Source organism: Mustela putorius, unplaced genomic scaffold, assembly GCF_011764305.1.
Source record: "Mustela putorius furo isolate JIRA1106 unplaced genomic scaffold, ASM1176430v1.1 tig00004007_pilon_pilon_pilon, whole genome shotgun sequence".
NCBI lineage: Eukaryota > Metazoa > Chordata > Mammalia > Carnivora > Mustelidae > Mustela > Mustela putorius.
Genome location: NW_025422145.1, coordinates 4,212,610 through 4,227,761, shown reverse-complemented (window position 1 = coordinate 4,227,761; position 15,152 = coordinate 4,212,610). Strand labels below are relative to the sequence as shown.

At 39.9% G+C, this 15,152-nt stretch overlaps 1 protein-coding gene across 6 annotated transcripts in view; it reads left to right on the top strand.

The window, feature by feature from the left end:
* The window catches only part of MRTFB (myocardin related transcription factor B), a 259,815-nt gene that overhangs the window by 201,151 nt on the left and 43,512 nt on the right, over positions 1-15,152 (top strand). For all 6 annotated transcript variants that reach the window (XM_045072094.1, XM_045072097.1, XM_045072095.1 and 3 more), the window contains 5 exons: positions 1,776-1,841; positions 3,862-3,917; positions 5,068-5,143; positions 8,694-8,855; positions 10,153-10,331. In XM_045072094.1, the coding sequence (XP_044928029.1) occupies positions 1,776-1,841; positions 3,862-3,917; positions 5,068-5,143; positions 8,694-8,855; positions 10,153-10,331 (539 nt within the window). The remainder of the gene's footprint in view (positions 1-1,775; positions 1,842-3,861; positions 3,918-5,067; positions 5,144-8,693; positions 8,856-10,152; positions 10,332-15,152) is intronic.

Genomic DNA, 15,152 nt, shown 5'->3' with positions numbered 1-15,152 from the left:
GACAGATCACAAGTAGCGGAGAGGCAGGCAGAGAGAGAGGAAGGGAAGCAGGCTCCCCGCTGAGCAGAGAGTCTGAAGCGGGGCTCGATCCCAGGACCATTTATCACGACCTGAGCCAAAGGCTGAGGCTTTAACCCACTGAGCCACCCAGGTGCCCCCTCTTGTTGGGATTCCTGAGTGTGACCGTCTCAAACTCAGACAAGCATTTATTAGCTTTAGCATTCACAGAAGAAAGTTAGAGTGCGCAGGCATCTGGGTGCTATGCTATGCACGGGTCATCTCTTTGGGGTTATTTTTGTTCCTGGTAAAGTACTGCGATGGGAACATACTATCCTCAGTAAGCTATAAGTTATCAGGGAAAAGATCTTTGTGTTAGAGCATAATTGATTCAAAGTAGCACACACCATTTTAGTCCTGAGAAGCATGTGCATATATTTTTTTGACCCATTAAATTTTTCTTTTGCTTCACGTAATAGAATCTTGGGTCAATTGCTTCGATTCTAAATGGGACGTCAACTGATGCTTTGTGATCCTACGGCCCCCAGAAGCAGCAAAGCAATTTTTTTTCAGTATTTAATAAAGGATGACCTTCATATCTAACAGTGAATAAGGAGATGTGTTTAAAAGCCATTTTACAGTCTAGACTGTTTTGGAAGTCTGACTAGGCTTGTGCTCTGTAGTCGGCACAAGGGCGAGCAAAAAGCAAGGATATGAGGGCTGTGGGCCCTGCATCTTTAGCTGTTGGGGTTTATTGGAAGTAGGAGCCATTGTGTTCATTGCATTTGAGCCTGGGTACGAGACTGCTCTGAGCTAGCCTCTTGTTGCAGCCATCACCCCCTCACTAGAACATTCTCTTTCTTTCTTCAAGAAATACATGAAGGTAATTTTTTTTTTTTTAAGCATCATGACAACCCTTACTCAGACCCTTAATGAAGCTCACCTTGGTTTTCATCCACAGATAAAACCATAAAAAGCAAAATAGAAACTTAAAATTGAATGTAAGGTAAACCAAGGAAAGTAATTTTCAGAGTTACTTCATGTATTCCTCTTGTGTGAAATTGGCTCATTTTCCAGATTTAAAGAAAAAAAAATAGATGCTAGGAAAGGAAGCTCGAGAAATCGAGGGGGAAAATTATTTTTATTAGATTTGGCAAAATGGACTTTTAAATTTTGTGATGTATTCTTCATTCCCTACAAGTTCTAATGATTCATTTATTCTTCATTAAAATGATATCAATTGATTTCAGCTTTTTGAGAACTTGTAGAATGAGACATGGTGTTATGTTTGTGCAAAGATTATTAAACTTTAAGCTTTTAATGTAGAAATTTTCCTTTGGCTCATTAGTAATATCTCACAGGTCTAATTTTTATTACAAATTTGGTCTTCATTAGAGCTATTTAAAACTCATTCCAGATGGCACAAGTCTCTCCAAACAAGTCAATCTTAAAATAAATTTTTGTTATTAACTTACTTTAAAAAAAAAAACCCAAATTAATGTAAAGGAATCCCACATTTCTGTTTCTACCAATTAGACTATTTTATTAGTAAGTCAACCACTTTGGCTTATTGGTTTATTGGCTGAGGTACGTTGTGATTGCAAACAGGTAGAAACTACACATCAATTTCCTATCAGTCCGACGGTGCCAGGTGGTATCCTTACTCAGTTAGGAATAGAAGGTGTTTAATAAAGCTTAGTTGTATCCCCCCTGGGGCTTGGCGAGTTGGATCCCGTCCTTGCTCATAAACTCCAATGGTGATTCTTTCCTTTTCACAGTGCTCCAGCTGAGGCTGCAGCAGAGGAGGACAAGGGAGCAACTGGTGGACCAGGGCATCATGCCACGTAAGATTTCAGCGCCGCTGTCACCTCCAGGGTGACGTAGCACAATGCACGTGCCCGAGGAGAGCCTGGAGCACACTCTGCTTTGAGCTGTGTCCATTGGGTCCATAATACGATTACCACACGTGCTGAGAAGGAAAACCAGGCATCAAAGTGCCAGCCTAAGAGAATCATCTCAAATACATTCTGAAAGCCAGATGCAGCTTAAAAGATGGACCTGAATTCTGTATTACATAAAGAAAACTGGGAAACCGGGTTAAGATCAGGTCTTACTTCATGCATGAACATTTGTTTTAGTTTTGAAATAATTGAAGTCATCTCTACGTAATAGGTCTGCTGTTACTTAGACTTGCAAAAGTAGGATGATAAAATTAATTAAAAAGCCTCGTTCTACTTTAATTCAAAATAATTACCTTTGATACAATATAGTGTCTGGTCTGGAATGAAGGGCATCTCAGTTACAGGACTGATAAGCATTCTACTTACAATTAATACACCCTTTCTTGCCCACATACACCTGACTTCCAAATGTCTTGATGCCTCCTTCCTTCATTTTTAAAAGTTGATTAATTTTAAGAATATTTGCCCATTGTCTTCTTACCTTTACTCACTAAGTTGGGAGGTGATTTTATATTTTAGAGGGGAAGATTGGTTGCTTTGGTGTTAGGATTATTTATATGAGTGTTTATCTAAAAATTGATTTCTCTAAAAAGTAATTTATTTGGCTTTAAAAGACTAAAGAGAAGTTACAAACCATACTTATACTTCCCTGTGGTCTGACTCATTGATATTAACCTTTTTTTTTTTTGGTTCCTAGAACAATTTTTCTCTGCAGTAGATATTTTTCCCAGTAAAATTTTTTTTCTGGATTACTATTAATTATCTAAATATTTTAAATCTCATATTATGATAGACACAAAAGCTGGGTTGGTAATCTGCCAGACTTCTCTACCACTACATTCCTGATGATGAACCGGTCAGATAGTATCGAATTAGGATATTTAAGACACCACCACTAGTCCTCTGTTAGGAGCTGGTCCCTAGTCAAAGCTGTTTGGGCTGGGGAATCTTTGCAGTGTCAAGTGCCAGAGCCGAAAATAATTCTGCCAAGTCAAAGCAAAGGCCAAGTTTTGGAGGTGACAGCCCAAGTAAGCATAGCCCAAATCCCATCCATGTTATCTGACTGGTTATAAGTAGATGTACACACAAAAGATTTTGCAAAGATAATTGATAGAAATACTATAGTAAGTGATGTTTTAGCGAAACACTGCTTATCCTCATTCTGGGATTCTGGAATATTTAAAGTACTAATAGTTAACATATTAAAGAAACACTATGTCTTTAGAGTAAGCTGTATTGTTATACAATAGAAAAAGCACAAAACTTTCTCATTCACAATTCTAGATTTCAGTTCTACTTTGACCACAATCTAGTTGTTTGACTTCAAGCAGTCCTTGAACCGCTTTGAGCCTTTTTATCTGTCCTGGGGCTAATACCTACCTTGCAAAGTCTCTGTAATGATCAACAGTGTACTTGTGATGGACCACAGTGCATCGGGCTAGGAGCACATGTGGTCACAGTATACGGTAACTCAGCTCTGCTCAAGGGAAGTGCAGAGTGCCCTCGTGTTCAAGATTAGATCCTAAGGACATTTGGGCTTTTTCCATCATCTTATAGGATCACTAAGAGCAAAGACCTGTCAAGGAATCCCCACACAGTTCCCTTGGTGATGGTGATTTAGCCCAACTGTTGGTTGGAACCATCTGACCTGGTATTTGCATTTTCATTGTGTATACAGCTCTATTTTACTGTTTACTTGTTTTATTTGTGAAGACATAGCTTTCATTCTGAAACATTTAGGTTTCCAATTTCGCACATCTCCTAAAGGAACTAGTAATAAACGGAACCATAGATACAAACTAATAAGATGAGGAGGGAACATCAACATAACGTACCCTAACGTTTGACTGAAATATTAACACCTCTGTCTCTGCTCCCGAAATGATTCCTGTTCTTTTCACAGCTTTGAAGAGCCCAGCTGCATTCCATGAGCAGATAAAAAGCTTGGAACGAGCCAGAGTAAGAAATTCCAGTTTCAAATGTTCTCCTTCTCTGCTTCTCTCTTTTATTTTAAAGTACCTGTCGGCAAGTAGCAGTCTTAACTTATAAATATTGTCAATAGAGAAAATGCAGTGTATTTTCAGGACATGTGGTGTGCAGAGTAATATATTCTCAGGTAGTTTTATCTTGGGAGTTTGTAGAAAATGCATGACGTTCAAATTTTGTTCTTTTAAGACTTGTAACTAGTTTTGTCCATAAAGGACAAAGCACACCTCACTTTGTTGCTTTCAGGGCATACCAACAGTTTTTAGAATAATGATGGAGTAGTTTTGCCATTTACAACCCTGGCAGACTAACAGCCCGGTCTTGTCCTGACTTCCCATCTTTAAGTAGTTTCTTGACTGGGTCCGTGGTAGCTGTACCTTTGAAGGGCAGGAGGATTTGCTGAATAAAAAATGTAGCTAGGCTCAGCCCTGCTTCACTCTTTGAGAGGTCTCTGTCCTATTTGCACATTGATTTCATGTTTATTATTTTTCTCTAAAAGGACCCTTGTGCACATTCGTTCTTTTTCCTTTAGGGAAAACTTCTATCATGCAATACAAAAATAAGAATGTTCCAAAAATTCCATAGGAATTTTCCCAGAACTCAGTGATAATCTCTTAGCATCTTATAAAACAGAAAACCCATTTGAAAGCCTTATTGTTCAAGTTGAGAATTCTTCTGAATAAGAAAATATCATCAAGGATATGAATTTGCCAACAAACATACATTAGGATTTTAAAGAAATTTGTAATTTAGGTGGATTTTTCTGTGTCCTGAAGTGTAGATGTTTAGCTATTTAAATGATCAAAATCTGCTGTCTGTTTAAATTATAAGCTTTTGCCTTCTCCAAGTTTTAAAATAAAAGTCTGTAAAGTGCTTACTTTATGCCCGTGTGCACTTCAAATCCCTGTTACAATTTTGAAGGCTGCAATTTAAATTATGTATTGGATAATAGCTTTTCAAAGTACTAATTTCTACTCTTTACTTCCCAAAATCATGACCAAAGAGTGTACAATTTATTTAAATGGAGTACCTTGAGAGAAAAATGTACAACCACAATAAGTCATAAACAATTTATGGTAAGACTTTCTCTCTCTCTCTCTCTCTCTCTTTCTTTTTTTTAAAGACTGAAAACTTTTTGAAGCATAAGATTCGGAGCCGACCAGATCGTTCTGAACTTGTCAGGATGCACATTTTAGAAGGTAAAATTTTTATTTCTGCTTGTTTTGCTGCATTTTATCAAGAAAAGAAATGAGAATTCCACCACTGCTGGGTTTTTTTTTTCCACTTTAATAACTTTTCACCCAACAGACTGGCATCCTCCAAATTGGATGGCAACATGAAGACCCTAAGCTAAAATCTTATGTTAGATACGTAGGGAAGGGGCATTTGAATCTCCAAATAACCAATTTGTGGACTCTTCCCCTGCCAGCTGGTGTCGTAGATGTCTCTACCATCTGTTCTGGAAAAACATTTTTGGTCCAGAGAATTTCTTCATCAGTGAGGAACATAAGTCCATTAAGTCAGTGGCCACGAGTAACCCTAGATTTTCAGCTACCAGACCCTGTTACATACCTGTACAGTGCCCACACCTAACGTCTTGTGTTTGTTGCTACTTACCCACAACAATCCCTCTTGATCTGACTGTTAACATAAACACCCTCCACTCAGCCCCCAGGTTTTCTCTATGGTCTGGCTTCATCACCTGTGAAGTGATGGCAGGGACAGCTCTCTTCCAACTCTGGTGAGACATGTGGCTCAGGCCAGGATATTTTTCTCTCTAAGACCATATTTGAAAGCTGGCTTCCCCACTATAAGTTCCCAAACTACATTTTCTTTTGTTGTTTGCTTCTCTGACTGATTTATTACTCAAGACCAGAAGCTTGACCCTGTGATACTCTTGAGTGTGTTCAACCCTGAGATGATACAGAAAGAATCTGAAAATTTCTCAAAAGATTGAGAGACAGTTCTCAAGTAGAAGGACTATTATATTTGTTCTTCTGGCCTAATGATAGAGTCAATATTAGAATTACATTGGTATTACAAAACAAAGTATTATATCGTGGTTCAACATAAGAAATAATATCCTAAAGGTCAGACATGTCCAAAAACCTTCTGGAAGCACTAAGGTTGCCCTCATTTGAAGTGGTGGTTCCTTGGCTGGTGAGCTAGACACCAGAGACCCAACAAATGAGCCAAATGGATTCCTGCCTCCATGAAGCTGACATTGTGATGGCACAGACAGATGATAAGCAGGCAAAACAGATGAATCACAGATTGTCAAAAGTGCTCGATTGGCAAGAGATGGGCTGCTATGATAGGGACTAGGCACAGGCTGACACCACAGTAAGGACATTGTAAAGAAACTGCAAGATCAAGTTGAGATCTATAGCCCGAAGTAGGGTCTCTTTTACTCCAGAGAGTCTGTGATTATGGGACAGTCTTTCTATCTGGGGTGGGAGGTGAGAGGTCTGTGCCTTTCACTGCTTTCGGTTATATTCTCAGCAGTCCGAAGGACTAGGAGCCTTTCCAGAACGGCAGCGGTAGGATCCGAACAGCTAGCATTTATCCCTGCTATCAGGGGGGTAGGCAAATGTACCAGTAAGTTAACTGGACAAGTGTCTCCTTCGGTGCCTACTTGACCTATACCGGACATTTTTTGAAGGAACAATGCTGTTTCAACTTGCCTTCTAACTGTAACTGGCTTTATTAATACCATAAAACCAAGGCAAATACAGTTAACTATCCAAAGGAATCATATTTGCTTTTTTAAAAAAGATAACTCAACATTTAAAAACCTAATCGTGTATATGAATGAACCATAAGTGATGTTTTTAGGACATCTGTTCTCGAGTTGGGATTTTTGAAATAAGAAAGAATTTATCATCAGTAATTTAAAAGAGAACTTCCAACCACCCCTCAGCTTATTTTAACATTATCCCAATTTTGATCGAATTGGATCAGGCAAAAGTCTAAATTATTTTTCTGAAGTTCAGCTAAAATCCAACCTCGGCGCTGGGAGATGAGGAGATGATAAGAACAAGAACAGAAACATGAAAAATGCCAGCCTCTCATTTTCTGCTTTTCCAGACATACTGCTGATAACACTTGGTTGTGTTGATGGGAAAGAGGAAAAAGACTGTCCTACCTAGATGTTAACAAAGCATTTAAACATCAACCTGAGAGTGATCTGCGCGATCATCGTCTTTCTGGCATAAACCACAGCTGTCATACATCATCTACAGTTTCCATTTAGAGTGGGAAAAACAACATAAAGACACTTGAAAAGCAATCTGAGTTGAAAATCCTAGATTTTGTCATTTTCCCCCCCAAACAGTTTAGTTGTTAAATTGCCCTAATTTTTTTTTTTTTTTAAGATTTTATTTATTTATTCGACAGAGATCACAAGTAGTCAGAGAGGCAAGCGGGATGGGGGGGGGGGGTGGGAAACCGGCTCCCACTGAGCAGAAAGCCCAATGTGGGGCTCGATCCCAGGACTCTGAGATCATGACCTGAGCCGTAGGCAGAGGCTTAACCCACTGAGCCACCCAGATGCCCCAAATTGCCCTAATTTGATACCAGTTTGTTTTTTAATGACTCGCCTTTATCAAATCATCCCAAAGGACTTAAAATTAGGTTCCCAAGAAATAATTTTATTTTCGAAGCTTATTATTTTCCTATAACATTTAGTTCAACTAAATCAGATATGAACTGATAGGAACTGTTTTGTGGATAATCAAGGTTGACTTTCGGTAAGCATGTAACTCAACTGGTGGAAAGAAAAGTGTTCAGCTGTGCTGGAGAGTAGTCTATAGGCCATGGGCTTTTGGCGAGCTTTGGGCTTCAGCCAGGATATTTTACCTGCCAAAAAAAGAACATCAGTTTTCCTGAGATTACTTAAGGGGAATCTCATGCAAAGACCTACTATATATGAGGCAAGTAACGGTCAACTCAGAATTTTGGGTTAACACCTCACCATTTTTTTTTTATCAGTTATAAACATTATTGAGAACAATGTTATAAAATGTTAATGAGAGGTACCAGAAATGCAAGTCACTGACAGAATTACCCAAATGAATGAGTTACGATACTTACATTAGTTTCGCATCTGTTGTACAACCCGTCCATTTGTAGTAGATGAATTGAGGCTTCTTTAGGACCAATAGTTACCCTGTAATTAGATATTTCAGAGTTACATATCCAGAACTAAACCCAGATTCTTAATGATGATGACCGACTTTGAGACACCTAGGGATCAGCCTGAGAATATGATCTGTATGTAGCTCTTCCCATTAACTCCTGCAGAAAAAGTTTATAACCTAAGTAAGATCCAGTGGCCCCCGTTTCTAGGCACTGGCTTTGCAGTGCAGCCGAATCTACAACTGTGTCCTTCCTGAGCCGCGGACCTCATCTCCCTTGCCCATCCTCCATATTTCCAGCACCTAATAAATGTGAGTGTGGCCCTCCTGCCAGAAATGAACAGTAGCAGTACCCCGGTTCTGGGCTTCAGTCCATGTTCATTTGAGTCTGAGGGCACTGTATAGACAATATAAAGTGTCCAGGACTAAAAATACATAAATGTATACCAGAGCATTCTCAGGTGGTCATTTTCTCTGTCTGTAAATACATCGAGCACACATAAATACGAATGCTTTTAAGCCAGTTTAAATTAAATTAAATTCTCCTGGCCTGAAATAACATTATGGAAGAGAGTAATTCAAGTCATGGCTAAAACTGGGTTTCTTCTTCTAGAGACATTTGCAGAGCCCTCTCTGCAGGCCACTCAGATGAAGCTGAAACGAGCTCGACTAGCGGATGATCTGAATGAAAAGATTGCTCAAAGACCTGGTCCTATGGAGCTGGTAGAGAAGAACATCCTTCCCGTAGACTCCAGTGTTAAGGAGGCAATTATAGGTAAGACCCTAAAAATATACGCAATATACGCTTTTCTGCGAGAAAGAGGAACTTAGAAGTTTAAAACAAATTTAATCCAAAAAGCCAGCACCAGTCATGAGTGTTGTTTTCTGCGTGAAGCAGAAATTGATTAACACTTGGACCACGTCCCGTTATTATTATTTCTTTATGTATGCTAAGACTGGCGTCTCTTACCAGTTAATACAGGATTCCTCTTGTCACATCTGAGGTTGATGTCCTTAGGTTCCAATTTCGTTATGATGTTTTCTAAGTTAACTTTTTTACATTACTCTGTTTAATTCCTCTCAATTCTGTTTACTTCTAGGAAAGATAAATCGCTTGTTCTGTGTTAGTTCAGCAAAGTAAACCGCACATGAGTACAGATGTGTTTATTAAAAAGGGTAATATCTGCCCTTTCATCCTGATCCTCTTATACTTAGTTAATAATGTTGCCAACTCTTCCCCCCCGCACCCCCAACACACACACATACATGTACTCTTTTCTGGCATAAGTTTTAGTAGAGAAAAAAATCTGGAATAATACCACTTACTCAGCAAGCAGTTTTGAAAAGTTAATATCCTACTATAAAAACTATTATAGTTTCCATTAGTCTGGGGACTTGGTATTTTGCATTAGTATGAGTTTAAATCTTAGGCAGTTTCTAGTCAGTGATCCTAAGTAGTACATTCAGTGATTATTCCATTCAGTCCCAAAGAAATGGAGCTGCAGAAGGTAAGACGTCGGTATAACAGGGCCTCTCCCAGAAGTAGGACTCGTCAACAGACACCGAGTCACGGCCCCATTTTCTCTCACACCTCTCAGTGCTTTTTAACACTTGTATCCAAATCAGGATCCACACAAGGGCCACACGTTGTCTTTGGCTGATGTCTCTCTTAAATCTTAATCTCCTGTGTGGGTCTTCCTCCTCCTCTCTTTTCTTACCGTGTATCTGTTGGGGAGCAGGCCTTGTTGTGTCCTCTAGCTGGTCCACACGCTGGATCTTACTGAATGCATTCACATTCCCAGTGTCACTAAAAACTTTTCTTTTCTTCTGTACTTCCGGAAACTGGGAGTGGGATCCAAAGGCTTGATCTGGTCAGGTCTGACTTCTCCCCCAAGTACTCATCATAGGTAGCAGTGCGTTCTTTCCCTGGGAAGTACATTATGTTCAATTTCTTTTTTTTCTTTTTCAGCCAGCTGCTTCTGTTCTTGTAGTAAACAGTGTTTCTCTTTCTTTATCATTTTAAGCTTGGTATTCCAAGGCCAAGATAAGCTAAAAATCGCTTCTCTCTTTAGGTGTTGGGAAGGAGGACTATCCTCAGACTCAGGGCGATTTCTCGTTTGACGAAGACAGCAGTGATGCCTTGTCTCCAGACCAGCCGGCCAGCCAGGAGTCACAGGGGTCAGCCGCGTCCCCAAGTGAGCCGAAAGTTAGCGAATCTCCATCTCCTGTGACTACAAGCACTCCAGCCCAGGTAGCTAGCGCCTTTCTTGCTTCTCCCACAACCAGACAGCGCCTTGTTTTATACAGCGGGTAACTGAGCTGCTTCTTCCAGAAGAGTCTAATAGACATTTTTTTCAACTGTGACACAAACACTGTTAACATTTTCTCAGTAGATTCTTACATTTTATTTCTGTTCTATATCCACATTTTTTATGTTACAAATAGTTGTATAATTTGCTTCTTAAAAATTTTCTCATAACTTTTTTGGGGATATCATTTGCATACTATAAGGTATACCTTCCCCCTTTTTTTTTCCTGCCATCTTAACCATTTTAAAATGGGCAGCTGAGTCGTGTTAAGTACATTGTTATGCAACAGATCTCCAGAAACTTTTTGTCTTGCAAAACCGAAACTGTATCCCTTAAGCAGCAGCCCCCAGCCCCTTCCTGGGGGGGGGGGGGGGCTGACAATCACAATTCCACTTCCATTTCTAAGAATTTGACTACTTTGGGGGGGGGGGGATGGGTGAACTAGGTGCTGGGGATTAAAGGGAACACTTACCACCATGAGCACGGAGTCAAGTACAGAATTGCCGGATCACTGTATTGTACCCCTGAAACTAATATTGAGTGTTACCTACCCTGGCATTTAAATAGATACGTATATACATACATACATATGAATTTGACTACTTCAGATATTTCATATAAACAGAATCATACAATATTTGCCTTTCTGTGACTGGCTTATGCACTTAACAAGTCTTCATGGTTCGTTCATGTTGTAGGTTGTGACAGGATCTCCTTCATTTTTAAGGCTGGATAATATTCTATTATTTGGATATACCGTATTTTGTTTATCTACTTGTCAGTGGGTCCTGCATTGCTTCCATGTCTTGGCTATTGTGAAGAATGGTGCTAGGTGCATGGGCTTGGAAATACCTCTTCGAGATCCTGCTTTCAGTTCTTTGGGTCATATACCCAGAAGTGGGATTGATGGATCATCTGGGGATTCTATTTTTAACTTATGAAGGAAGCTCCATACTGTTCTCTGTAGTATGGAGAATTTCACACTCCCACCAACAGTATGCAAGGGTTTCAGTGTTACCACATCCTCACGGACACTTACTAATTTATGTTCCTTTGAATAGCATCCATTCTGGTAGTATGAGATGATATCTCATTGTGGGTTTGTTTGTTTGTTTAAGATTGTATTTATTTATTTGACAGAGACACAGTGAGAGAGGGAACACAAGCACAAGGAGTAAGAGAGGGAGAAGCAGGCTTCCTGCCGAGCAGGGAGCCTGATGCGGGGCTCTTGATCCCAGGACCCTGAGATCATGACCTGAGTGGAAGGCAGACCCTTAAGGACTGGGCCCCCCAGGTGTCCCTCTCATTGTGATTTTGATTGGCCTTTCTCTCATGATTAGTGCTGTTAAGCATCTTTTCATATGTTTGTTGGCCATTTGTATATCATCTCTGGAGATAAATCTATTTGAGTCCTTTGCCCATCTTTAATCAAAGTGTTTGTTTTTCTGCTATTACACTGCAGAAGTTATTTGTATATTCTGGTTATTAACCCCTTTTCAGATACATGATGAGCGAATATTTTGTCCCTTTCTTTGCGTTGCCTTTTTGCTCTACTGATAGTGTCCTTTGAGGCACCTAAGTTTTTAAGTTTGATACAGTGGCATTCGTCTATTTGTGGGTTTGTTACCTGTGCGTTAGGTATTCTTCTAAGAAATTATGGCCAGGGGCACCTGGGTGGCTCAGTGGGTTAAAGCCTCTGCCTTCAGCTTGGGTCATGATCCCGGGCTCCTCGGATCCAGCAGGGAGCCTGCTTCCCTTCCTCTTTCTGCCTGCCTCTCTGCCAGTTGTGGTCTGTCTCTCAAATAAATAAAATCTTTTAAAAAAAAAAAAAAAGTAAAGAAAAGAAATTATGGCCAAATCCAGTGTCATGGAGCTTTTTCTCTATGTTTTCTTCTAGGATTTTTATAGTCTTGGGTCTTACATTTAGGTCTTTTAATCCATGTTAACTTTTGTCTATGGTGTAAGAGAAGGTTCCATCTTCATTCTTTTGTATGTGATACCCAATTCTCCCAGCATCATTTATTGACAAGATTGTCCTTTCCCCCTGGGCACTTGTGTTGAAGGCCACTGACCATATACACGGTAATCTAAGAACTCTGAATTCTGTTGCATTGGCTTATGTGTTTCTCTTTATGCCAGGACTACACTGTTTTGATTACTGTCACCTTGTAGTAAATGTTGAAATCAGGAAGGGTGAGACCTCCAACTCCGTTCTTTTTCAAGACTGTTTTTGGCTACTTGGGAGTCCCTGGAGAGTATTAGGGTGGATTTTTCTATTTCTGTTTAAAAAAAAATGGCACTGCAAAAATTCGCCCTTTTGAAATGTCTCATTCAGTGGCTCTTCGCAGAGTCACAGAGCTGTGCCACTCTCACCACCTCACCGCGTCTTGGTAAGATTAATTTTTCCCTCTTAAAAATGAAATTCACTATGAGAGCTTAATGGTGAATTTCGTTACTGTAGTCTAGTGGTCCTCAAATTGCCTGTAGCGAAAGACTAGTATGTGTTTGCTTTTTAAGTCGTTTGTTTAATTTCCAACTCATTGTGGGCTAATCTTGCGAAATAACAATGCAATAGTAGGGCAGCCGGGCGCCTGACTGGCTCAGCCACACAGCCTGCGACTCTTGATCTCAGGTTGACAGTTTGAGCCCCATGTGGGGTGCAGACATTACTTTAAAAAAAAAAAGTTGTGGGATAGCATCAAATCCGATATTTCATATAAACGGAATCAGAGGTCCACAGATCACACCTGGAATAACTCTGTCACAGATTTCCCTTTGTTTCTTGTTTGCCTGAACTGAGGTTTTTCATATGCTAATTCATCATTATTTCGTGCTGCCCGTTTAGTTTAATTCAATGGCTTATACACATTTTTCTAACATCCCTATTCAATTTTTTTTTTTTTAATATGTGGCCTAATATAAAGTTCAGGGCCAGTGCAGGGAATTTCTTTTGGTTTTTCTTTTTCTTTTTTTAAGCTTTTATTTATTTATTTGACAGACAGAGAGATCACAAGTAGGCAGAGAGACAGGCAGAGAGAGAGAGAGAGAAGCAGGCTCCCTGCTGAGCACAGAGCCCGATGCAGGACTCGATCCCAGGACCCTGAGATCATGACCTGAGCCGAAGGCAGCGGCTTAACCCACTGAGCCACCCAGATGCCCTTCTTTTTGGTTTTTAAAAGTTACATTCACAGGGACGACTGGGTGGCTCAGATGGTTAAGTGTCTGCCTTGGGCTCAGGTTAAAATTGGATCCTGAGATCAAGTCCTACCTTGGGCTCCTTGCTCAGCAGGGAGCCGGCTTCTCCCTTTGCCTCTGCTCCTCCCTCTACACGTGTTCACTCTCTCTCCTCTGTCTCTGACACATAAATGGAATCTTTACAAAATAAAAAATAAAAGTTATATATACAGATAATTACTTAAGAGAAAATTAGGCTCAAGATACCTTTCTGGCTGGCTTTATTCCAAAATGTGTTGTGACATATTGTGTCCTGAATTCTTTTTCAGAACACACAGATAAACACCAGAGGATTGAGTCCTATAGGAAAATATTCAAATAAAAGATATATTCCCTACCCCCAAAAAAGAATTAACACATAATATCTAGGTAAAGAATGATTTTCCAGGGACGCCTGGGTGGCTCAGTTGGTTGAGCAGCTGCCTTCGGCTCAGGTCATGATCCCAGCGTCCTGGGATCGAGTCCCACATCGGGCTCCTTGCTCCGCAGGGAGCCTGCTTCTCCCTCTGACTCTGCCTTCCACTCTGTCTGCCTGTGCTCGCTCTCGCTCGCTCTCTCTCTGACAAATAAATAAATAAAATCTTAAAAAAAAAAAAAAAAAAAAAAAAAAAAAAAAAAAAAGAATGATTTTCCAGGTTCTTTCAATCCTGATGCTAAAATGCTAATGATTTCACACTGTGGACAGTATAATACACTACCAGGTTCTTCCTTCAAAATGTACATTTTAACCGCCCCCCCCAAAAAAGTTCTTCTTTGAAATATGTATTTCTGTGTGGTCTGTAAGAGACTAACACTGCCTTTCCTTGGACTTTTCTCTCTTCTTTTCAATTCTGATCAAAGTACAGCTGGAAAGGAATTTGCCAGAACATTAATGGAACACACATCACATATTGGAGCTCAGTTTATTTTATGCCTAAGCAATTCTTGAACAATGGAAAGCTGCTAAAAATTACCAACAGCCTGCCACATGTGGGCACCAGGAACTGTTTCACTGGTGCTTTTAATCCAAAGACTTTTTTCTCTATGCGGTTTCTGAAGCCATTTAATTAATCATTTATGTTAAGCCCCCACATGCTTTACCTGTAAGTGTGACCTGATAGGATCTGTGTTCATTTTCACAGTCTGTGCTATAGGGATGATCCCTGTGCCAAATTGGAAATAGTGCTGATAGGAAACCTTGTGGGTCAGTTACTCAGTGTAAATGAAGTATGTGAAGACGAGCTTAGGGGAACTTGGGGTACTTTTTTCCCATTGTATCTAGTAACCTCCCGGTAGACGACCTTTTCCAAATAATGTAGAAACCTTGGGTTAAGCGAACAAAGAGGATGAGCAAGGTCAGGTAAGCCATGTACACGTGTATTACATCATTAGTGTTAGACTATGTTTTATCTCAAATGCTTATCAATAAAGGACTAAATTAGGCCATCCAAGATATGGCTCTAATTTCTCCTGTTACCCTTTCAAACTAGCTTCCTGTTACTTATATACGAAGAGATGCTATCGCTGGTAATGTTTTAATTTTGAGCTGG